The 24,042-nt window shown below is 39.4% G+C and overlaps 1 protein-coding gene across 1 annotated transcript; it reads left to right on the plus strand.

Annotated features, from left to right (window-relative positions):
* Nucleotides 1-158: 158 nt before the first annotated feature.
* On the plus strand, nucleotides 159-21,674 carry SGPP1 (sphingosine-1-phosphate phosphatase 1). The gene is made up of 3 exons (XM_026670149.2): nucleotides 159-1,698; nucleotides 13,800-13,889; nucleotides 17,208-21,674. Exons 1-3 carry the CDS (start codon nucleotides 988-990, stop codon nucleotides 17,760-17,762), a joined length of 1,356 nt encoding a protein of 451 aa, XP_026525934.2. The 5' UTR covers nucleotides 159-987; the 3' UTR covers nucleotides 17,763-21,674.
* Nucleotides 21,675-24,042: the final 2,368 nt, after the last annotated feature.

Here is a 24,042-nt window from a genome sequence, read left to right on the forward strand (position 1 = left end):
TATCTAGTTTGGTGGGCTTTTATTAGATGCCTTATAGAAGCGTCACCAGGTGGGATACAAATTCGACTAAGCAGCAACTTACGGGAGGGAACACCCGGTCGTCAGCGACCCCTCTCCTTCCCCCTCCGCCAGCCCGCGCACGTTCCTGTCTGGCGTACGCGGCCGCGCGCAGCGGATTCTTCGGATAGGGATTAATCGCGCGTGCGCGCGCGCCCCCAGCTCATTAAGGGCAGCCACAGGCGCAGGCGGGATTTACATGGAATTGGCGCTGCGCGGAGCAGCGAAGAGCGGGGAGAGGCTGCGTGTGTGGATGTTAAGGCTGAATGGCGGCCGGGTGGACTGGCTGAGCGCTTGATTGACGCCGCCTTTTTTTCGGAGGATCGTGATTTCCCGTCCGGAGCTGTTCTTTACCCGCTCGTCAGCTCGCTTCCCCTTTTTGTGGAGGTGAACCCATTCTCAGCAGCTTCGCGTCCCAACGGGTTAACGCAACCTCCTCCTCCTCCTCTCTTGGGTCTTTTTGGGCTGCAATTTAGCTTGAGTTCGGGGTCCCCCTCCCCCGTTTCGCTTCGCTTTCTCCTCCCTATCCCGAAGCTCCTCCTCTTCAACCCCATATACTACTCCCGTTGTTTCTTTCTCCTTCCCTTCTCCAGGCAGCAAGGTTTGTGTCCTTCACAGCGTGCCTTATGAAGTCGTACCTGCTGCCCTAGCTCCCTCCCTGCGCCCACAGGTCGGTGCCTGGGTCATCTGCTGAAGCGGCTCCCCTTGTTTTGCAAGCCGTTTCTCACTTTAAAAAAACAAATTCCGCTCTGCTGAAAACAGAAAATTGCCCTTAAGTACCTCCAGATATCTCCCCCCTTTCTTTCTTTCTTTCTTTCTTTCTTTCTTTCTTTCTTTCTTTCTTTCTTTCTTTCTTTCTTTCTTTTTCTTTCTTTCCATCCTGGAGTTCGGATTTACCTCCTTGAGTTGCCCTCTGACAGAAGAACTAGCATGTCCCTGCTCCATCGCCTGATTTGTTACCTGCAGGATGCCGAGAAAGTTGCCAGTTTCCAAAAACTCTGTGGTGTAGAAGCACCACCAGACTGGAGGTCTGTCTCTCCTGCTCAGACGGTGGACACAGAGCACCCCTTGGCCAACGGGACCTGCACCGCTGCCAAGACCCAGGGTGAAAGTGGCAGGCGGCATGTGTCCCCAGACTCTTCCAACGCGGAGGAGAAACGGGACGAGAGCCACTCAAATGGTAGGAAGAATGGGATGGTTTCTGAAGACACCTGTGGGGTGGGATCGCAGCCAGCATCCCTGGAAAAGCGGAAGAAATGGGTCTCAAAAAGCCACCCTCGCCGCAACTCTCTAACTGGAGAAACCATATTGCAGAAGTTCAGAATCCGTAATTTTTTCCTTTATTACCTCTTCAGCTTTGGCACAGAACTGGGCAATGAACTTTTCTACACCATTTTTTTCTCCTTCTGCATCTGGAATGTGGATGCTTGGCTGGGCAGGAGACTCATCATCATTTGGGTTTGGAACATGTTTTTGGGCCAGTGCACCAAGGATATTATCCGTTGGCCAAGGCCTGCTTCTCCCCCAGTAGTGAAGCTGGAGGTTTTCTACAATTCTGAATACAGCATGCCCTCAACTCACGCCATGGCAGGCACGGCTATTCCCCTGTCATTATTTCTACTCAGTTATGGACGGTGGCAGGTAAGAACTCGGTTTAGTTTATATTAAGATAGTTTGTTTGCAGCTGGTGAAATAATTTCCTGTGAAACACTGATTTTACTTTTCTCATGCATTTTACACTTATACTTATTATCTTGTAAACAATTGGCAAATCAAATAAATAAATAAATAAATAAATTTTAAAATGGAAAGTATCTGTTCCCAGGTAAACGCTTAGATAGCTAGGAATTTTAGAGCATTTTAACTCTAGCCTGTGCTGCATGAGAGTTAGTCTTGGAGCCAGATGATATAGGCCACACCTGAATTTGAAAATAAAAAAAATATGGGAGATTGATTTTCTGTTCTCTTAGTTGGAATTTTGAAATCTTTTCTACGTTACTGAATTAGTTTAGACGTTTGTCACAATTTACAGATGAGATTTGGAAAGCATTCCAAAATTTCTCCTATCTTAAATAATTTTCTTTAGTTTAGAAGAATTCTAGTAAACTAACATATAATTTCTAATATATATATATATATATATATAATATATATATATATATATATATATATATATATATATATATATATATATATATATATATATATATATATATATAGGGCCCATTTCCCTTTTAAAAATTGAAGATTTTTTTTAAAATCTTGAAAGCTAGTATCAAATTCCTGTATCAAAATGGAAAGCAAGGCTGCATATTTTTCACAGGACTGTGTTTTGTCAATGTATCAAAATGTATCAGATTATTTAACATAACTTGAGCTAGCCATAATTTAACTTTCATTTTGAATGCTGCTATTGTTTGCAATAGCAAAGTTGATTTTCACTTTAAAAACACGTTTAACTCATTTAAATGAGTGGTCAAATCCACCATAAATGCTAAATCTGTGAGCCATTTTTCCACTTCAAATTCAGGCACAAATTTTCTTTTTGATTCCGTAAGTGATTTTATTTTGCAAATCATAAAACTTTTCAATATTTTACCCTGACTTAGCTATGTTACTTCAGAAAAGTAAATGATATCCCATAACCAGCACCCATACTTTTAAGGTACTCATGGAATTGGCAGTGATTCAGTCCCTCAGATCTTATGAAATTCACAGCTTTGATAACAATTTGCATGACATCCATTTTCAAAGCTTTTGCACATAATTTCTTTTTATATATGATGCCATGATATTTCATCAAACATCAACTGCTGGTGGCAATTGCACCATCTTCTATCAGTTTTATAAGTCCCTCTTTTTTACCAACCATACCTATGGTGCTAACAATAGCTATACCAGATATGTTAGCAAAAGTTAAAGAAAATTACTTTAATGTAATTTTTACTGCATTATACAAGTTAAGATATTTAGTTGGGTCTTTTAATGGCACCAAAGAAGCCATTTCTTCAGTGAGGTTGTACTCATTATCAATACCCCTAATAAAAATGGCAAGTTGAGCCATATTGGTAGCATCAGTACTTTCATCTTTTGCCAAAGGATAAAATTTAAAATTAGCAGCTTTACTTTTCAAAGCTCTTTTAATATATTCATCAATTCACCTGGCTATAGTATGGCAAAATCAAGTGACTTTAGAAAAACCAGTTTTTTTAAAAATCAGGGCAATATGCCATGCTTTCCACGCATTGCTTAATAAACTTATCATCAATAAATAGTTTTGATTTTTTTTTTTTGCAATCAGACTTACTACCACATAATTAGCTTGTACAATAGAGTCTGTTTGAATTGAAATTTTTTTAAAAATTGTTGAGATGACAGACTTTTTTCAGTTCTACTATTTTGTCTTTATGAAACAATCCTTGATATGCATCGAATTTGGCAACATGTTTTTGCAAATAATGTCCTTTCAAGTTGTAATCTTTGAAAACTGATATAATTTCCCTACAAATTGAGCATACTGCCTTATTATTTGTCTCAACAGAAAATTATTCATCTGTCCATGTTTCTTTGAACACTTTCCCTTCATTCACAATTTTTATTGGGGTGGAAGTTTTGGTTTTCTTTTTTTTTACATGATATTGAAGCCATATTTAGATAAAATAATAGGCAACCATTTTTTCAAGTATTAGCCATGTTGTATATGTAAATATATAAATATCATAAGCAAAAATGCTTTTTGATTCATTTTTGTAGTTTCTCCAACATAGCTGCTAAAAAGCTTTTATTTAACTCATTAAATTATTTTACAAAGTAATATATCAAGCCTGTGTGCAAAATTAAGTAAGAAAACTTATATAACAACAAACGCACATCATATCTCACATGTATTATTAGTAAACATTGTGTTTTATTCAGCTAGCCATACAAGTATATATAATATCTGAAATATGCAGTTTTGATTTGTCAGACTGTGTGGTGAGCACAGCTGGCAAAGTTAGCATTGTGTTGCACCCTCCCATGCCCAGTGTTTCATTGTCACCTACACATGCAGTCTCTGCTCAAGAAATATTGAGATTGAGATTCTCTCAATGATTTCACCACTGGCCATGCCTTGTTATCTAAGACATCAGGGAAATTAGTAATAACTGAGTGAATTGTGAATTGTGCTTATGCAGCACAAACTATGGAAGAAGCTATTTCTTTTGCAAAACACAAAGTTAATTTGTCTTTAGTATAAGAAATCCCTACCTTCTTCATTGGATCAGCCATTCACTAGTACACCTTTGAAGTTAAGTCATTTTTTTTCCTGTTCAGGTACAGTAGGACTGTACTAAGTAGGTTCCAGAAATTTATCATACTGTATTCCAGAATGTGAAAATGTCTAGATTACTGCGAATGGGAGATAATAAATAGTACTATATGTTATTTGATATATTTTAAGTATGAAGCCTTGGGAACATTGGCCTTCATTAATTTAAACTATCCACATACTTGTCTTTTTTTTCTTTTCCAAAAATATTTAAAGAGACTCATTCAAAGAATGTGAATATGCTCATTTTAAATATTATTTCTGGGTCCCTAATAGCTGAGTTATGGGACATATGAGTATCTTATAAAGATTTCAAATTTACTAGCTGAGGAGCAAATATCAGGCATTTTGCTAATCCAATGAAGTGTTGCTGAGGTTGCAGTAACTATACAAATTTGCAATGCATAAACGCCAGAGGCAAGTCTTCAGTACTTCATGTACAATTTATTCAGTAAGTCAAAATTGTTTTACGTCATATTAAGATGGAAATCTCATCTCCGATCCATAGTTTTAAATATTGGTAAACTTTTAAATTAAATAATATAAAGGCTGTGAGAATTACTCTTTTGGAATTATTAGGAAGAGAACCAAAAAGGAAAGAGCCCAAATAATAATGACTTTTTATAAATCTGGGAATATCTGGAATACTATGTGTAATTCAGATCTCCTCTCCTTAAAATGGATAGCTGAGAGATGAAAAAGTCCAGAAATGGCAGTCTAAATAATTACAGCTCTAGAATATGTTTATTATCAAGAAAAAAATCCAGGATTTACTTATCTCATAGAATAGATTTATAGGGCTGGCCAGTTCAAATTAAATGGCTGAATGGCATAGAGAACATGTAATTAATTTGAAGATTGTTATTAATAGGTACAAATAATTCTCTTTCGGTCTGGGAAAAACACATACCAAGAATAATTTATTTCCAGGAATCTGCTTGTGTTTAATTGCTGTGAGATGCAAAATATTGAATCAGATGGGCTATTGGCCTAATTCAATAACAGAGTTCATTTAATGCAAGTTCCATTGTTGACAACTGTTTTATATATTATTTTGTTACCTTTCTAATATAAAACCTTCATTACACACACACACACACACACACATATTTTAGGCCATAAATAACTAGCTTTAAATAAAGGTTGGTTCCGATCTGTACGATCTCCCTCTTCTGCTGCTGGTTTTTGGGGGATTCTCTTGTAATCTCCGGGATCACAGCACCTCCCCGAGATCTCCAGGTCTTCCTCTTTCATCTGTCTATCCCTCCGAGGTCCAACACGCTCCTGGAAGCCACCAAACAGGGAAAATTGGAGACTTTCAGAGCGGCAATCCACTCCTCAACTCCGCATCAACGCAGCACCCAGCTGGAAGCCCGGGAATGCATTTTAAAATGCCTATAAACAATAAACTTATTGAGTCATTTCAGGTCAAGAATTGTTCTCCACCTCCATCCCCTGTTGGTCCAGAGCAGTGTTGGCTAACCTTTTTGGGCTCGTGTGCTGATAATTGCGTGCGCACTTGTCTGCTCGTGCTCACATGCCATCACCCAGAAGGCAATGTGCGCAGCCCCCTCATGCCTCCTGCACAAACGTGCACCACCCATGCGACCTGTGCCATGTGCTTCTGTGCATGCACACCTGATCCTTGCCTGAATGATCTGGAGGAGATTCAAGATGCTGGTAAGGGGCCTTGGCTGGGCGCTGGAAGCTGGAACTGGATTCACCCCTAAACATAGGGCATTTGAAGTATGGAGCAGGCTGATGTTCAACTCTCTTGAACTGGGATGGAAGCACCTTCCTCTTATCTTTGGTTTCGACCAGGAACGGTTCCAAGGCTTCCTCAAAGAGCTTGTCTTCTTAAATAGGAGTAGAGGCCAGCTTCTACTTCCTTCTTCCATCAGCCTGCCAATAGCGCAACCAGCACATGCGTCTGGCTGCCACTGAAGAAGCAATAGCTTTGGTAGCAAACCTAGCCCCATGAAGAGTGGCATAAGCCGTGAACTCCGCTGCAGCCACAATTTTATTGAGGTCCTGATGGGCCTGGATATCTGTAGTTGGGATCCTGTCCGGAAACTGTTTAAGCTATTTAAGTGATGTTCTGGTGAAGAACGAAGCTGCAATGGAAGCTTTGACTGCTCAGGCAGCCGCCTGGTGAGACCTTTGGAGCGATTGCTCGATCCGGCTTTTCCTCCGCCTTGAGGACATCATCTGGATCAGAAGGGGCTGAAGAGGTGGAGGCCAAAGCTGCCATCGGTGCATCCACCAAGGGCACCTGAAGGGTCTTGGTAAGCTCACGGCCAACACTGAAGAACCTGCAATCCAAAGACAGGGATTGGGCCTTGAGGCAGGTGACTCCGGCTGTTTCCGAATGACCTTCAGAAAGAGCCTGGAAGGTGGGACCACCTCCTTCCTCACCTCCTGTTCTGCATATTATTCTCTGGATGGTATAAAGCAGACAGAGTAACTCCACAAAACATCCAAAACAAAGTCTTTTTTATTGGTACATCAGGTATCCTTATAACTCACATTTGTAACGAAGTTCTTCTTAATGTCCAATCCTTTGCATATCCGTCTTGTAGTGTAGAAATATAAAAAGATCTCAACCCCATGATGATTGAAGCATGGTATGAAATGGTGGTTTCAGGCAAGAATGAGGGAGCCTCCCCCAACCCAACAAGGGTCAATATAGTGACCAATCAGGATTACAGATGTGGTCACGTGACATGGACTACATTTCCCAGGATACCTTTAACTACATTTACCATGATGCATTCCCTTAAGGGGACAGCTCACAATTCCTAAGTAAGTATCCCAAATCCCATTAACTCTAAACTGTCTGGACAGCACACCTCCAATTCGTCAAAGAAGATATCCGACTCCACAGGAGGCTGGATAGCTGTTGCTTCATCATCTGCATCCCTCAGGTCGGCCATGTTTCTCGCTTTATACAGCAAGGAAGAGAATAAGGCATGCTTAAAACTTTCTTGAACACTGGAATCTCATGGGAAGGCCCTTCATCTTCAGATTCACTCATATCAGATTCCCTCTTATCAAGTTCACCAACCAGAGTTTGCTCAGCAGCGACTGTGGGAACATAGGCCGAAGCCGAAACAGAAACTGGTTCCTGAACCAGGGAACCCCTTTCGAACCCGGGACCTTCTCTCTGAAATCTCAGAAGCTGCCAAAGAATGTCGGGCAAATCTCTGCATGCCTTCAGAGATAGCTTTCCTGATGGCCTTGTCAATCAAGAACTGCAGGTTGACCGGGACATCTGGATCAGAAGGCTCAGCAGGTCTAAGTCCTGTTGCAGTAGGGGTAAAGGAGGCTTCCACCCCAGGCCTATTGTACACAAAATAGGCCTCCTGCCAAGGTACAGCTCTGCATCCACTATGGGAATCACCTTGATGACTTCCCTCCTTCAAGGGATGAGTGGAGGCCTCTCTTCCAGCTGCATATGGGGATCAAGTTTAGACAATGGCTCTGGAGGAAGGTCCAGGTTCCTGATCCTGAAGATCCACCTCACTGAGATGCGAAGCAGGAGAAGACTACTTGTAAAGGCCTTTTGTACTTTCGCAATATGCTTCTCTAAGGCCTGATGGCACCTCGAATCATCTCTCTCCTCTTCCTTAGAGGCCTTCTTTGCAGGCTGCTTTCTTTTGTTACTTGAAGCAGCAGGAGCTGCCCTGTGAGTTTTAGCTGCTCTAGATGCTCTGGTCTCCCTAGGGGCTTCAGCCATCTTGAAAGCAGAAAGGCCTTTTCTGGACTGAAGTCCTACACAAGGAAGAGAAACACATGAAGGGATTTATATATGAACTTCAGGGGAAATCTTCCTTCCAATCCCCTACCTCCAACAACCACTCTTCTTCAGCCCTATGCAATCTTCAATAGGATGTTTTAACACTTCCTACTGGGACTCATACCCTCCTGGGCCTAATAGGGCTATCAAATATAGATGAGGCCCAGCTTGGAGCTTGGAGGCCCTGGTCTACTTTGGGACAGGGAACCAAGCCTCCCACCGGGATGAAAATTAATTAAAAAACGCCTACCCTTTGGTGTCTTCTGGCCAGCAATGACAAGAGACCAGTGGCCTAGTGCTGGCAAGGCGCAGGATTAGTTGGAGGAGCAGGCCAAGCCTTTTCAAAATGGCCACCTCCAGCCCACGAACTCTTCAAAATGGCCACCCGGCCACAAAGTCCACCAAAATAGCTGCTTCAGGCCACAAGGCTGCCAGTTTCACCAGAGAGCTCTAAGGAGGGATCCCTGACCTTTCGCTGGCCCCTGGATGGCAAGGGCAGCTCCTGGAATGGCCGCTCAAACCGCAGCCTTCCTCTTTGCTGTGGAAGCTCCTAAATGGCCCTGTGGCACAGGAGAAAGTGGGCAGAGACGCCCGGCCTTGAAAACGGCCAACTGGAAGACCGGGCCCTCCTCTTTGCCGCGGAGGGCTGCAAATGGCCTCACAGCCCTCTGCAGGCTGTTCCAGAGCAGCCCTCAACTGTTGCGCGGTTCCGAAAACCAGCTGAGAACCAGAGCTCCGTAAATTCAAAAAATTAGCTGTTTTGAGGCTTTTTCCCCTTGAGATATAGAGAAAAGGCTGCCTTTGAAAAATCAAAGGCAGGAGAGGTAGTGACTTGTGTCCATCCTGGCTGAGGACTGAGTCAAAAGCTGGGAGGAGCTACCCAGAGTAGGCAGAGCTAGGCTAATAAGCTATTTAGACAGACTCCATCCAAGCAGCTAGGACAAGAGCAACACCCACTCCTGACCTGTCACAGCTTTGCAAAGGAGAAGGAGAGAGTTATCTTTGCTCAAAACACTGTTAGTGCTTTTATGGACACCAGATAACATACTTCCTGTCTTAATCACTTTTTGGAAATTGCTTGTTAACTGCTTTTCAGATAAAAAGAACCTTCAGAATATCATGTTTTACTACACCGGATGTAAATTCCTCCAATCTTTAGTGAAATAAGTTTTAAATACAAATTTAAGGACTTAAAATATCTTGTTTTGGAATAAATAGCAAAAAGTTGACCAGAATTTTGAAAACTTAGATGCAGACTAAGGGTACAGATAGAAAACATCAAATAATCAGGTAAGGAGCAATGGGAAGGTTGCAAGAACTGGGCATGGCTGGTCTAGTGAAGACAACACTTAAGACTTCTTTTCCTTTTTTCTTTACCATATTCATATTCTTTCCTTCTTTTCTATTTTTATTTTTCCTTCTTTTCCTCACTTTCTATTTTTAATTTGTTTAACTTGTGCTGTCTTTTTAATTGTAATGTTCAATAAAATTAGTATAAAAATAAATGTTTGCAAAGAGATTTGCAAATGTTTTAATATCTAAAATGTTGAAAGAATTGTCATTCTTGTCAGTTTCATGGCCTTTATCCTTTTTTCTATATTTGAACAACCTTTGATCTTCAGATCTGGTTTAGATATCTTTTTCTCCTCTCAGGTTGCTGGGGGATAATTTTCAAAGCCAACCTTGGCAGCACCATCTGCAGCCAATTGTACCTTCAGCCCAGTAGAGATTGTTAAGATCAAAAGAGACAGAGAAAATGCCGAGTAATTTTGATGTGAATTTTTTTAAAAAAATGAAAATCAAGGAAAAGTGCTAAACAAGGAGCCAAGAGCTGGGAAATAATAATGAAAATGGTGGAATGATTGGGATGAAGTAAGGGAATACTGAAAAGAAGTATTTGGGAGATGGAAATAATAGGGATATGTTGAAGAGGGAAATTGAAATATATATGAAAAATGAAAAAGATGATCAAAAGCAACTCATACATTGTTAAGAATGTTGAAAAAAATGGTAAGGCTGCATCCAGACTCATTTTGATAACACACACACACACACAAAAGCTGAGGTACTCCTCACAAATATGAATTGCTTAAAGTTGCCTTAAGAAAACTCACAGCCAATTGAAGTAGTCTCACACATGTTAAATAACTTGCACAGCAAACACGCCAATATTTTAATATTTATCTAGCTATATATATATATAAGGGGGGAAATTTAAGAAGATAGCTGGTATAAGGGTAATGAATGATATGTGGTCTGTTGCATAGGATGAATATTTGTCAAATAATATGAATTTATATGTAGCATGACAAGTTTGTTCATACAGTTGTATATGTTATATATGATGTGAACAATATGTATAATACAATATTAAACCAGAATGTGTCTTGTTTAGTTTTGGCTTAATGTTTATTTCTAAACCATGATTTGAGGCATGTGTAAATCCAGTCAATTGTGTGTTCTTCAATTAATTATGGTTAAGCTTGATGTAGGAAATGAAACAAGTCTTAGATATTTTTTTTTTTTTTTTGCTGAAGTAGCATATAGTTTTATCTATATGCGCTAGGGTTTCTTTATGGAAATACAACTTCCTGAGTCTTCTGAAAATGAATTTATATTTAAATGAACATCTTGGCTGATTGTTTTGCCAAATTCTGTGTTATTTTTCTGGACATTTTTGCTTATACTCTGTTGTTTTAGATTGATATTATGCTGCTTAGAATCATGATAGAATTAAAATACTAAATTTACAAACCAATAAGTTTTGCTTGACAAAAAATGTGGTAGTTTCCAACAGTCTAAATTTTTCTCTCTCAATTCTTCTCTGTGATTGTATGATCAAGGTTACTTTTGAAAATGGGTACAGGCTCTCCTTGGTGATCCTATGCACATCAACTCTTAGCTTAATTTTTTCTTTTAAAATTGCCTGTGTCCTGACACAGATATATTGACTTTTTCAAAGAAGAAAGGAAAGCAATCCATGTTAAACTCTGTGGAAATTAGTATGAGGGGATATAGAAGAAAATATTAGCTAGTGGTTGGGTAGTTTAGTTTAGTTTTAGTTTACTTTATTGTCATTGCACCTCGTACAACGAAATCAAACACCATCTTCAGTGCACATCATGACCATGACCATGAAAATAAACACAAGCACACATCCTTCACCCTTCACACATTGAACTGGAAACCCCCGACACCACACCAGCACTGCACTATACAGCAGAATTCAAAAGAGCTCCTGCCCTGGGATAGAAGCTGTTTTTCAGCCTATTTGTCCTTGTTTTTATTATTCTGTACTGTCTGCCAAATGATAATAGTTCAAAAAATGGGTTCCCAGGATGAGATGGATCTTTGAGAATGTTTTGAACTTTCTTAAGGTAGCAGGAGCTATAAAGCTCTTCCAAAGAGGGGAGAGGACAACCAATGATCCTCTGGGCAATGACATTAACCCCCTGGAGTGCTGTCCTATCTGCCACTGTGCAATTGTTTATATAGAAAAGCTACAAATTGCCAATATATATGTTATTACAGAATTGTATTTTAATCTAATAGTTGGAAATTAGGGACCAGCATTTGAGATAGATCAGTAGATGTTTCCAAGGAACTGTTACCAGCACTTGCTATTTTCTATACCAGGGATCCCCAACCTTTTCGACGCCGCGGCCCGGTTCCGACATCAGCTGGGCGCCGCGCCCGGTACCGGCGTCAACTGGGCGCCGCCATCTTTTATGACGAAAAGGCGCTCCGTGACGCGTCACGAGCGCTGTTCATTACAAAAGATGGCGGCGCCAGCGCTTCTGGTGAGCTTTTTCGGGTAGAAATGGCTTTCTACCCGAAAAGCTCACGAAGCGCTAGCGCCGCCATCTTTTATGACGAAACAGCGCTTCCCGGTGAGCTTTCTACCCGGAAAAGCTCACCAGAAGCGCTTTTTACCAAAAAAGATGGCGGCGCCCAGCAACCAGCGGCCCGGTAAGGCTTGTTCGCGGCCCGGTACCGGTCCGGACCGGCGGTTGGGGACCCCTGTTCTATACTGGATGGCTGAAAATCCTCAACATGTAATTGCTTTCTAATTGAGCCAGCATTTCTGTCTGCCCTTGGAAGGTCACAAACAGTAATAAGAACATTATTATTGGCTCAGACCAAAGGTCTTTTTAGACCAACATACAGTGATAAACTAGATGTTTATCAGATGCTGACAAGGAAAATATGAGCATAATAACATCTTTGGCTTTCTAGGAATAGGAATTGAGAGCAGTCACTAGTTGTATAATTCTCCATGAATTGGATCTTTTTCATTATCTTAGGATAACGAGTTCCATGCTTTAACTATATGGTATGTGAAGGAAAATACCTTATGCTGTCTTCATGCAAAAGTCCTTCAGAGGTCATGTCATGTTCTGTATTAACTTGCTCTAGTACTTGGGTTTCTCATAAGCCATAGTTACTTATTCCTTATGGAGAGATGTGGTACAAATCCAAGATTTTGAAAGCAGGATACTCTGTTAATATTAGAGCAGATTGTGAGGCAACATAACACTAAAGAGATGTTGGAGTGTTCCAACAAATCCTAAAATGATTTCAATTGCAGACAAGCAGGATGGACTTTGTAAATGATACCATGTATGTGTAATCATTCTCTATATCAGAGTTATGCCAAGCTGAATGGCTCTTGTTCCATGTTTTCTAAATTATAGGGCTGGAAAAGATCTTGGAGGTCTTGCAATCCAACCCCCTGCTCAAAGCCAGAATCTTATTACATCCCAGCCAAATAGTTGTTACCGCTTTATTGCAAGGTTGAATTTTTTAATTAATGTTTTAATTTGATGACTTCTATGATAATAAAAGAGGACTTTTAAGACAATGAAAGAAGGTGAAAAAGGGTGACCAGCAGCAAGATGGACAGACTCAGTAGCAGTGGCAATGAGTACACCATTGGGACATGCGAAAAGACAGGTTTGAGATAAATCAACACGGAGAAAATTACGTACATGGCCAGTAGGAGTCAAAAATGACTTTCTGGCACATAATTAATGATCATAAGTCAAAATAAATCAGGCAAAGTGATCAAATACATTTGGATTCAGTTAGAAATTTACCTTTAACTGAGGAACACTTCTCTGGTGAAAGAAGAATAAAATGCAAGAGTTGGTTCTGTTTCTTTCAGTGAGCAGAAAGTTAACCAATTCCCCAAAAGCAGTCTTTATTGTTTTTCACTTGCAACAGCTGGATTGTTGTCTACCTACATTAAAGTAGCAGAGATTGAGATTATAAAATGAAACCAAGGGAACAATTGGTTACAGAGGGATTTAGTTTTCAGTAGTTTTTGTATGCACAGTTAACAGAAAAATTCAAGGTTTATAGCTGGAGGTTGAATTGAGCACAGAAGACAGAATTTGAAGCTGAATTATGTACAAATGATGAAGATGTAATTGCCAAAAGGATAATTGAATGTGCTAAAATTTGAAATTGAGGACGAACAGGTGAAAAAAGTGTATGATAATTGCATTTTATGCTTGTATTGTAAGTTATTATTTTGAATGATGGTATCCATGTATTGTAAAAAATTAGTTGCAAATAACTTGGAAAATTATATAGTTATCTGATTCAAAGTAATATTTCTTGTTTTTCTTTCCCTAGTATCCTTTCATGTATGGGCTGATTCTCACAATTTGCTGGTCTTCTCTGGTTTGTTTCAGTCGAGTATATATGGGAATGCATACAATTCTGGTAAGAAAAAGTCATAAATTCTAAAAACATAACATTAAATAATGGTCGTATTGTAATGCATATTTTCTGAAAAATGTCAGCTTAAGCTCTGCTATAAAAGACGATGAACATATCTCTTACAGCAACAATTGGGCTACACTTTGTCATTTGATAATTGCAGATGAGTTTAATTCATCTAGAAGGTGGAGCTAAATGTCTTGCCATCCTGGTGGCATTCAATTTGTTTTACTACCGGTTCTGTGGGCATGGCTTGGTGGGCGTGGCAGGGGAAGGGTACTGTAAAATCTCCAGTCGGAGGTGGTATTTGCCAGTTTTCTGAACTACTCAAAATTTCCTGTACCGGTTCTCCAGAACTGGTCAGAACCTACTAAATACCACCTCTGCGTGTAGTCTTTTTCAAACTTGGCAGCTTTAAGATGTGTGGACTTCAACTCCCAGAATTCCCCAGCCAATTTAGGTTGCAAACTTTCAAAAACACTGCTGTAGAAGAGTCTAAACACTCCTTCTCGGTCTTAACTCTATCTTCTGCTGCAGGGGAATCATTTCCCCCTCTAGCCACATTTTAAGGTTGAAGATCCAAAGCTCCAGATGGAAGCTGTTTGTTGCTCCATTGGTAGAATGGATAGGCAGAAAGTAATCATGCTGACCCCAATTAGGCTGGAAACTCCTGCAGAATATTTTCCCTCCATTCAAACAAGTTATGTTGCATGGAGCATGGAACCACATATTCCTTCAATTTCAATCTTCTTTTCAATCTCTGGCTGGACTTCCCCTTTATTCCTCTGATGGACCACAGAATGACTCATTTTGTATCAGGTAGCAACTACCTTGGCTGACCTTGAAAAGGCTAGACAGGGTTGGATCTGGTTAGTATTTAGTTAGTAAACCAGCATTGGGACAAGATTGAGAAGCGAGGAAGAAAATGTACTGAGCAACCATTTCTGTGTTGTTTCTACAAACGGTACACTGGTAGTCTTCTACTTAGAACCACAATTGAACCCAAAGTTTCTGTTGATAAGCGACACATTTTTAAGTGAATTTTGTCCCAATATATGACCTTTCTGTCCACAGTTGAAAAGTTAATCACTGCAGTTTTTAAGTTAGTAACTTGGTTGTTAAAGTGAATCTGGCTCCCCCATTGACTTTGCTTATCAGAAGGTCACAAAAGGGGATCACATGATCCCCAAGGCACTGCAACTGTCATAAGTACATGCCAGTTGCCAAGTATCTAGTTTTTGATCACGTGACCCTGGGGATGCTGCAATGCTCATAAGTGTGAAAAATGGTCAAAAGTCACACTGTAATTTTGAACAATAACTCAACTTGAATGAATCCTTGCTTTATCACAGATCAATGAAAGAGACTGCATTGATTTCAGAAGTCTACCCAATTTATTTGGTTCCCTGAATTAAACAGACATGATATTCTTCCGATTAAAATCGGAATTCCAATTTTTGGGGGAATCGCCCCCCCTCCCTTCCCCTTCTTCTCCTCCTTCCCCTCCCCTCGGAGGCCCCCTGAGTCAGGAGTTGCTACTGCCGGCGTGGCTCCACGTGCCTCCAGTCCCGCGTTGCCTCGGGAAGGTAAAGGCAAAAAGGAAGAGCCGCAGTGGCGCTTTGCAACGGCAGCAGCGGCACCGGAGGCTCAGGCGCAGCGGCTCCCGGTTTTGCCTTTCCCTTCCCGAGGCAACGCGGGACTGGAGCCGTGCGGAGCCGCGCCGGCGGTAGCAACTCCTGACAGCCCCAGCCGGACACCTGAGCGGAGCCCAGACGGTGCAAGCAGAGGCCGCTGAGCGGCAGGAAAAGGGAGCTGGGCAGCCACAGACCAGCCGTCCCTCCATCTGATGGCCTCGGACGAATCTCTGCCTCCCAGCGCGCTTGGTCCTCCGCTCGCAGGCTTCCCCGGCCCCTTGCCAAGCGGGTTTTCCGCCCCAGCCTGGCAGGGCCCTCGCTGCCTTCTCCTCGCCTGGCCGGCCAGGCTCCTTGAGCAACCCGGCTGCCTCGTGCCGAGAAGCACGCTGTCAGGCAGGGGCCACGCGGTGCAGGGCAACACGCCACTGCCCGGCCCTGACGAGGGAAAGCAGCGGGCGCTCCCCAGGCGGCAGCCTCGGCCCCACCACCAGGGAAGCGGCTACCCAGCTCCGGAGCTGATCCACACCTGACCGGCTGGAAAGGAAGGGTGTGTAGCGTTGGTGTTGTGTGTGCGATTTCTTGGCGCGCGGTGCGGGGTCTCTTTTGGCCGGCCCCGATTTTTTTTTTTTTCAGAGGGGAATATCATGCCTGATTAAAGAAGCTTAAAACAGCCAAAATCTTGAGTACAAGCATATATAATACAGACTTAATCATTTTTTCTAATATCTGTGCGTGGAAAATATACCCATGTACTCAAATGTCAGATAATTTATAATTTATATAATAATGTTTAATTTGGAGTTTGTTTCTTTTTCTAGACCCTTTTGAAATGCAGATGTAAACTGCCTTAGTAGTTACAGTCATTCCATCTCTTTCTGTCAGGGATAATTTATATGTTAACAGGTTGTTTAGTCCTGTCATTTTGGACAGAAATGTGTGGATTGGATTATCTTTGTAAATCTAGCCTCCCCCAATATATTCCTAACACCTCCTCCCCATTTTCTAAAAGAAGATGGACTGTAATAATGATTTTCTTTCTGTTCAAAGAGGTTGTTAAATGAAGGATGATACTAAAAAATGGACTAGATCTGGCTGGAGCTACAGAGAACATGCTCCCCTAAGAAAGGCTCCCCTCAGAAAGAACCAGTAGATACAGAACACTGTTGATTGCTCCATTCCAAACACCCGTCCTTCCTGGTCATATGACTCCGGGGGAGCCTCTGCAACTGGCCCTTATAAAGAGTCAGGGAAGTGATCTTGAAGGAGGAGTCTGGGGGCCATTAGGGGAATATCAGGTGCGGAAGACGTGCATTAAATCCAGAGAGGCAGAAAAATATTGGGAAAAGATTCAAACTGCCACTCCCCACCCCTGCCCTCTCTGCTGCTCCCCAGGGTATTAAAGGGAAGACACGGGGTGAATTGTCCATTTCTCTTATAACTACTTCAATCAAATACAGGTAGTCCTCCAATTACGACCACAATTGAGCCCAAAATTTATGTTGCTGAAGGAGACATTTGTTAAGTGATTTTTTGTAATCAAGTTCTCTTTCCTTTGTTTTAATGTGCAATTTCAGAATAATTCTCTCAATAATTTTCTGGGAAATATATTTTGAAAATATCAAATTTATATTAGTAAGACTGTCATAATTCATATAAGTTACTAATTTTTCTCTCTCTCTTGCAACAGGATGTTATTGCTGGTTTTCTTTATGCTCTTCTCATCTTGGCTGTCTTCCTTCCAACTGTGGATCTAGTAGATAATTTCAACTTAACATTCAGATATGCGCCACTAGTCATCATCAGTCTTCATCTTGTCTTGGGGGTGTTTTCCTTCACTCTAGACACCTGGAGCACATCCCGAGGAGATACAGCTCAGATCCTGGGCAGCGGTGCTGGAGTTGCCTGTGGCTCCTATGCTACCTATTGTCTGAATCTAATGCCAGATCCTTCACAAGAAATGCTTCCGTTAGTTCCTTCACTCACCTTAAATCTCTTTGGAAAGGCTGCCCTGCGATTATTGATTGGATTAGTTTTTCTGTTGCTGGTCCGAATGATAATGAAGCAAGTCACCATCCCACTGGCCTGTAAAATCTTTGGTATTTCTAATGCAGATGTTCGAGAAGCCCGACAGCATATGGAAGTTGAACTACCTTACCGCTATGTTACTTATGGAGCAATGGGATTCTCAGCGACTTTCTTGGTTCCTTCCTTATTTTGGCTAAGTGGACTGTCCTCATGTTAGTGTTTTCTTCATAGGGAAACAGTGATGGACAGTTGATCTATGCGAGAGATGGTATACTTTTTGAGAAGTGCTATGATATTGCCTCTGCGAAAATTATATGTGGCAGGCAGTGAGCTCAAATCTTTGATCCTGGTTAAAAACCTTATAGATTCAGATCCTTGAGAAGTGCCATATGTAGTCTTACCATTGGAACAACATTATAAACAGCAAATGGGTTTATGTATATGCATAAATACGCTTCAAACTATAAATGCACCATCTTCTCTCTATTTAAATATGTTAAAGCAGTTATGTTTACAGCTGATCCAGAAGCTCTGTCTATGGTCAATTAAAGCCATGTCATATCCCTCAGCCACAAATGGCTATATTGTAACGAAAAATCTTTTTTTCCCCCTTCCCATATACACACCTATTTTTTACACACAGGAAGCAAGCTATGCTAATAAACCTAAACTTGGCTTACAGCACCTGATAGCTTTAGAGCCCTTTCTGTACTCCATATTTTTAATTTGTGAACACAAACCACTTATTTCATGTACTGTATTGCCTGATAATTGTGCCTTTCTGTTGGAATGCACCACATACTGTGGGATACATACACGCACAACTACTATAAAGTAGTAAAAACATAGTCTAAATTAGGTAGATATTTTAAAATGTAGGCTGCAACATGATTAATAAAAATAATTTTTATTATGTAAACTAAAACCTTTATTTGGGGCTCACCCACTTTAATCCACATTCTAATACTTTAATTGATATTTTTAAGTGTAATATACTGTATGTTATTGGAAAGAGTACATTTTCCCGATTCTATTTTTTTAATTAGGCTTTAATTATATCTGAAATTAATGCAATGTTAAATTATATTTTAACATAATTTTTCTTGGTTTCAAATGAAGTCATATTCGTAACAATGGTGGCTTTAATAAGAAACATATACACTTGTACTGTTGCATTGTATTTCCCATGCTGTTAGATCAGTTATCATCAAATTGTGAAGGAGGTTCTTTTGTCCTTTTGTGTTTGGATACTCCTCCACAAAATAATCAAATGTATTATGGTATTAATTACATCTAAGGCCATGTAGCCTATTATTTCTGATCAGTGACATTCTGTCTAAACAAAAACTAGTGAGGGAAAACCTTTATTTTTCTTGTGACATAATGGCATCTGACATGGTCTTTGTTGTCCTAGAGATCTCTGGAGATCAGCAGGGCAGATCGAAGAAGGGTAAACAGAAGGAGGAAAAGCAGAAAGAGAGTGTATTCTCTCATTTGTCTGACTCTGTATTATACCAGCAAAATTAAAACACTCTTCACAGTTATATAATGTACAGAGAATACATTAAGGGGATTGATGTGCTCCAGTATATGTGTTGTTTACATACTTCTTATGCCCTTGTAAACTTCATTTATGGATGCTTCTACTAGGGCTATACAGCAATCCAGATTCAGAGGGCAAATGATCATTTATTACATGTGGGACATGCATGGAGCACATGATGGAAATCCATTAAATCAAATGCACTTTTTCCTGGGATTACACGGCATCTGTGAAAGGCACTTTGCTTGAGCCCAATGAGACACAGTGTCTTGAACTGTTCTAAACAGGAATTCCAAATCCTATTTTGCTTTTTGAATATGTAGGGCTGCACAGACCTCATCTCTATTCCCAGCTGTCCAAAAAGTGCCTACTGTGTACATTGTACACATGGAGAATATAGACAGGCAAATGATCATGTATGGTAAAGGCATACTTGTAAGAATATGTACTTACAGGTTACATGTTCACGGTATCATCCAATTGTGTAAATTAAGGCAATTTAAGCCTATAAAAAGGGTGGTATTGAGTATCATAGAAGTCTGTTTTGTGTTTCCTGGGGCCTCTTTGCAACATAAAGTTTTGCAGTGATAAGACTTAGAAAATTGAACCGTTTTAATTTCATTTGAGCCTTACGATTTGCAAAATTGTACAGGTAGTCCTTGACCTACAACCACAATTAAGTCCAAGAGATTTGTTAAATGAATTTTGCCTCATTTGATGACCTCTCTTGCCATTTGCAGTTGTTAGTAACACTGCTGTTAAATGTATCTGGCTTCCCCATTCACTTTGCTTGAAAGAAGATTGCAAAAAGTGATGATATGACTGTGGGACACTGCAAGTGTCATAAGTATGAGTCAGTTGCCAAGTTGCCATCAGGAATGCTGCAACAGTCATAAGTGAAAAACAGTCCTAAGTTACTTTTGTAACTATTGTAACTTCAAATGGTCACTAAATGAGCTGTTGTAAGTCGAGGACTACCTGTATATGGTACATGGTCTATTGTAGGCAGTGTTTCCTTTTTTATAAAAGTGTTACTAGTCAGCAATTATTGGGCCTCATCTAAAAGGACGGAAATGAATCAGGAACTTGTATTTTGATGATAACGGTACATCAGAACATTCACATGATGCAAATCTCAAATAATGCAAATACAGAATTCTTAAACAGGTTGAATGTTCAGGAATTATTATCTCTGTGTTGGGTTGTGGAAAGAGTACATGTATTGCTATTATCCAAGAGTCTACAAATTATAATAAAAAAGAGCCCAGGAGCACGAGACATTATGAATTAAATTACTCTTGCTGGATGCTAGGTACCATATACACTTTGGTTCTCAGATTAAAAAGAATAAATATTCTTTTCTCCAATGTTTAGAAGTATACACATCTAGTTGTAGGCTTTTGTTTTCCTGCTATAGTTTCAAATAAGGCATTGATATTTTGTCTTATTTTTTGAAATGTTGCTAAATTCATTTTGGGGGGGCGGGGAATGTTCTCTGGCCTCATTCTTCTGTAGATGAGACCAGAACACTGGATCCTTTGTGTCACTCTAGCCTTTTTTATGCTCTGCTTTTCTACAGAATTTATGTTTATTAATCACAAAAATAGCAGTTATCCTCCTGTATGGAATTTAAGAATTTGGCATATGGCATTTGTATTCGGAGAATGTGTCGTTACAAATGTAATCCAGAATATTCGGCTTGGACACGGAGAATGTAAATTAGTTTCATGACCCTGGGAAGATGGATTCGCCACCACCACCCCTTTGATCATAATTATTCCTACCACCATGGTAAGGCTCAGGGGCCTCTGGGGCAAGTGGGTAAAGGAAAGCAGGGTGGATCGGTGTAAAAACCCACAAGATAGTCCTGTCCACCATTTTACAGGTTTTGATGAGATGCCTGTGGCTACTGTTAAAATTGATGTGAGATCTAAATGCCATTTTATATTGATCAGGACTTACTAATTAAGATTTCCAAAACTTAAAAAAAAGCTATTTACATGAACATAAGCAGGCTTCAGAATTATAATCAGTGAATAATTATTTTTCCTTATCAAGATTAAAAAAGCAGTGTTCTCACTGAGTACCGGTACATTTTCTTCTGCTATTCTATCCAGACACTAGGAATTACTTTGATTAGGTACGTACTAACTTCCCAAACTAGTATAGTTTTTTTTGTTCAATGTGTACCAGAAGAAAAAGAAGTTTAAGAAGAAATTGTGTAAACGCTTTTTTTTACATTCCTAAAAATGCGATTAATCTGAATGAAAGCACAAAAATTAAATACTTTGTTGCATTCTCATTTATTGCCATGCTTTTTAAAAACAAAAAAATATATTAATAAATATAACTAGATCTGAATGACTGTTGCAAGTAACTTGCGATTTTGGGTGGGATTTATTATTCAGGTTATTTAGCACTATTAGCATTAAATTGCTGAGTTTGTTTCATTGGGTATATATTTTAATGAACAAATCATTGTCTCTAAAGTTTTAAAACATGCACTGTAGCATATTCTACTATTATTCTGTATATTATTTTTTTACGCTATCTTTAGGTGAAATTAAATCCCACATTGACATTTTACATTTATTTTGTGTTGTTTTGCTTAACTTGGAACATGAAAACTGCCATCAAACAATCAAGGCCATTCAGCTCCATGAACCTGAATTATACAGAAATGAAAAGCAAGGCATGTTTATTAACAATTATATGTATAAAGTAGTGGTAACAATGGGCTTCATCAGCAGTAAAATTTATGTAAACTACTTTGAGGATGCAATGCAGAATGAAACCAAGCTGTAATTGGGTGATCAGAAGAAGAATCCTTTTAGGAACACATTCAAGCATATCCTGAATTGGTTTTAAAAAAATCAGTTACAAAAATTTCCACTGTAGCTAATTAAACTATAAAAAGTATAATACAAAATATAAAATAAAATATAGCCAAGGACAACTGCAAAAATATCTGTGTAACTTGTTACAGATTTTTAAAAGTCTGGGAAATGAAAAGTAGTGTTGCCCATTTCATTAATGATGTTGATAAAAGTACTAGACAATTCATGTGTACAGATGGCTGATCCATGGCTCAGCATGATAGTCTTATGACTTTCAAGTCAGAGGTTCCACATTCAACCCTGGCATTTCCATGTAGAACTAGAGAAAAAAAATTGCCTAAAAACATGGGGATGGATTGCCAGTCAGTGTAGGGAATTTTTGGAAATTTTAGACCTGCAGAGTAGGAAAGAAACAAGCACGTTTAAGGCAGGTTAGATGAATTATTAACATGGTCAAAAAACACAATATAGCACTGTTTTCTATACTTGCCTTGTATTCTTATTTTTATCTCCCCTCCCCTATCAGTGTAAGACCAAAGCAATTACTTTTATTGATTTTACCTGTTTAAGAATATTTCATGAAATATAACCTCTGAGTACAGAAGATTTCAATTGAAAAGAATCTCTTCATTTCTGAAAACTTGCTATATTATTCATTTTATAATACAGTGCCAGCATCATATGGACTAATTTCTGAGAGTTGTATTGGCATTCCCTGATGCTGTCTCTGGGCTTACTCCCATATTGGTTATTCTCTTATTCACATGAGGATGGGAGATTACAGTTAGCAGTACCAGGTGGCCTTGTTTGTTCCTGGAAGCCAAGAACAAATGTCTATTTAATACTTGACTGAGAGAAATCACATACTAGTAAGGCTGTAAACTACTGCAAATTGGAAAACATCAATGGAAAATCCATTTCTTTTTTTTAAAAAAATTAGTTATTAAAACAAACTTTATTTGCAAAAGATTAAAAATATACAAACATACAAATATACAGAAATAAAAAATCATAAATGTACAAATAAAACACTAAACATATTTCTTGCTATTTCATTTGATATTAGGTTCGATAGTTCATAGTAAACAATAATAATTGGCAAGTATTCCTTATCTCTTATAGATTACATATTAATAAATAACACCTATTACTCTCCTATTACTATTGGATTATAACTATTATTTAATCAATAAATCCTTCATAATGTTTACGTAGTAGGAGAGAAGATTGAAACCATTATTTTATACATTCAATATATACAACCTATATATAATGTTTCCTGGGTTCATTTATTCTGTACATTCTATTTCTTGCGTTCTACCCAGCTGTACCATGGGAAATCCATTTCTTATTGCTACGAAAATCAGATGGGTGTGTTTATGCAGACCTCAGGAGTGTAGCTAAAAGACTATATAGCAGAGGTCTCCAAACTTGGAACTTTAAGACTATGCTGGCTGGAGAATTGAAGTCCACAAGTCTTAAAGTTGCCAAGTTTGGAGAGCTCTGCCATATAGTAACAACATGAACTGCCCCTCAAAAAAAAAGGTTAAGTAAAAGCATAAGTTTTCTTATGTTTTCTGTCTGTAAGGAGAATGGTTCATTTGATGCAGTGCATTTAATAATTTCCTCTCCCATCAAATTAGCATTTTTTAACATTGACAAGCTTAATATGTGTGGACTTCAATTCCCAGAATCCCCCAACCAGCATGAAGCCCACATATCCTAAACTTGTCAATGTTGAAAAATGCTAATTTGATGGGAGAGGAAATTATTAAATGCCCTCACTGCAGTCTGAATGGGCTGTAAACTGTATCCTCTCAGATTGATTGCTTTTGTTTCTAAGCTTTGAGACATCTAGATGCAAGAAGGGTATTGGAAGCAGTTTTGTCGGGTGATTGGAAGGAGCTGAAGACTTAGATATTTTTCTTAAAACATTTAATGCCCAGCTCTCATTACTCCACTGCAAAGTATACCTGCAAATAAACAACACTAACTGTAGTGTGAATTCTTCCTTTTTATTCCAGATCTTAAACGCAAGTTCTAACAAAGTGGGCAGGAAGAAAACCACTTAAAAAGACAGGTCCTGCTGGATTAGATCAGACGATTAAGTTATTTTC

This window comes from Notechis scutatus, chromosome 1 (assembly GCF_049901735.1).
Source record: "Notechis scutatus isolate UNSWTSFEM ecotype Mainland chromosome 1, rNotScu1.2, whole genome shotgun sequence".
Classification (NCBI taxonomy): domain Eukaryota; kingdom Metazoa; phylum Chordata; class Lepidosauria; order Squamata; family Elapidae; genus Notechis; species Notechis scutatus.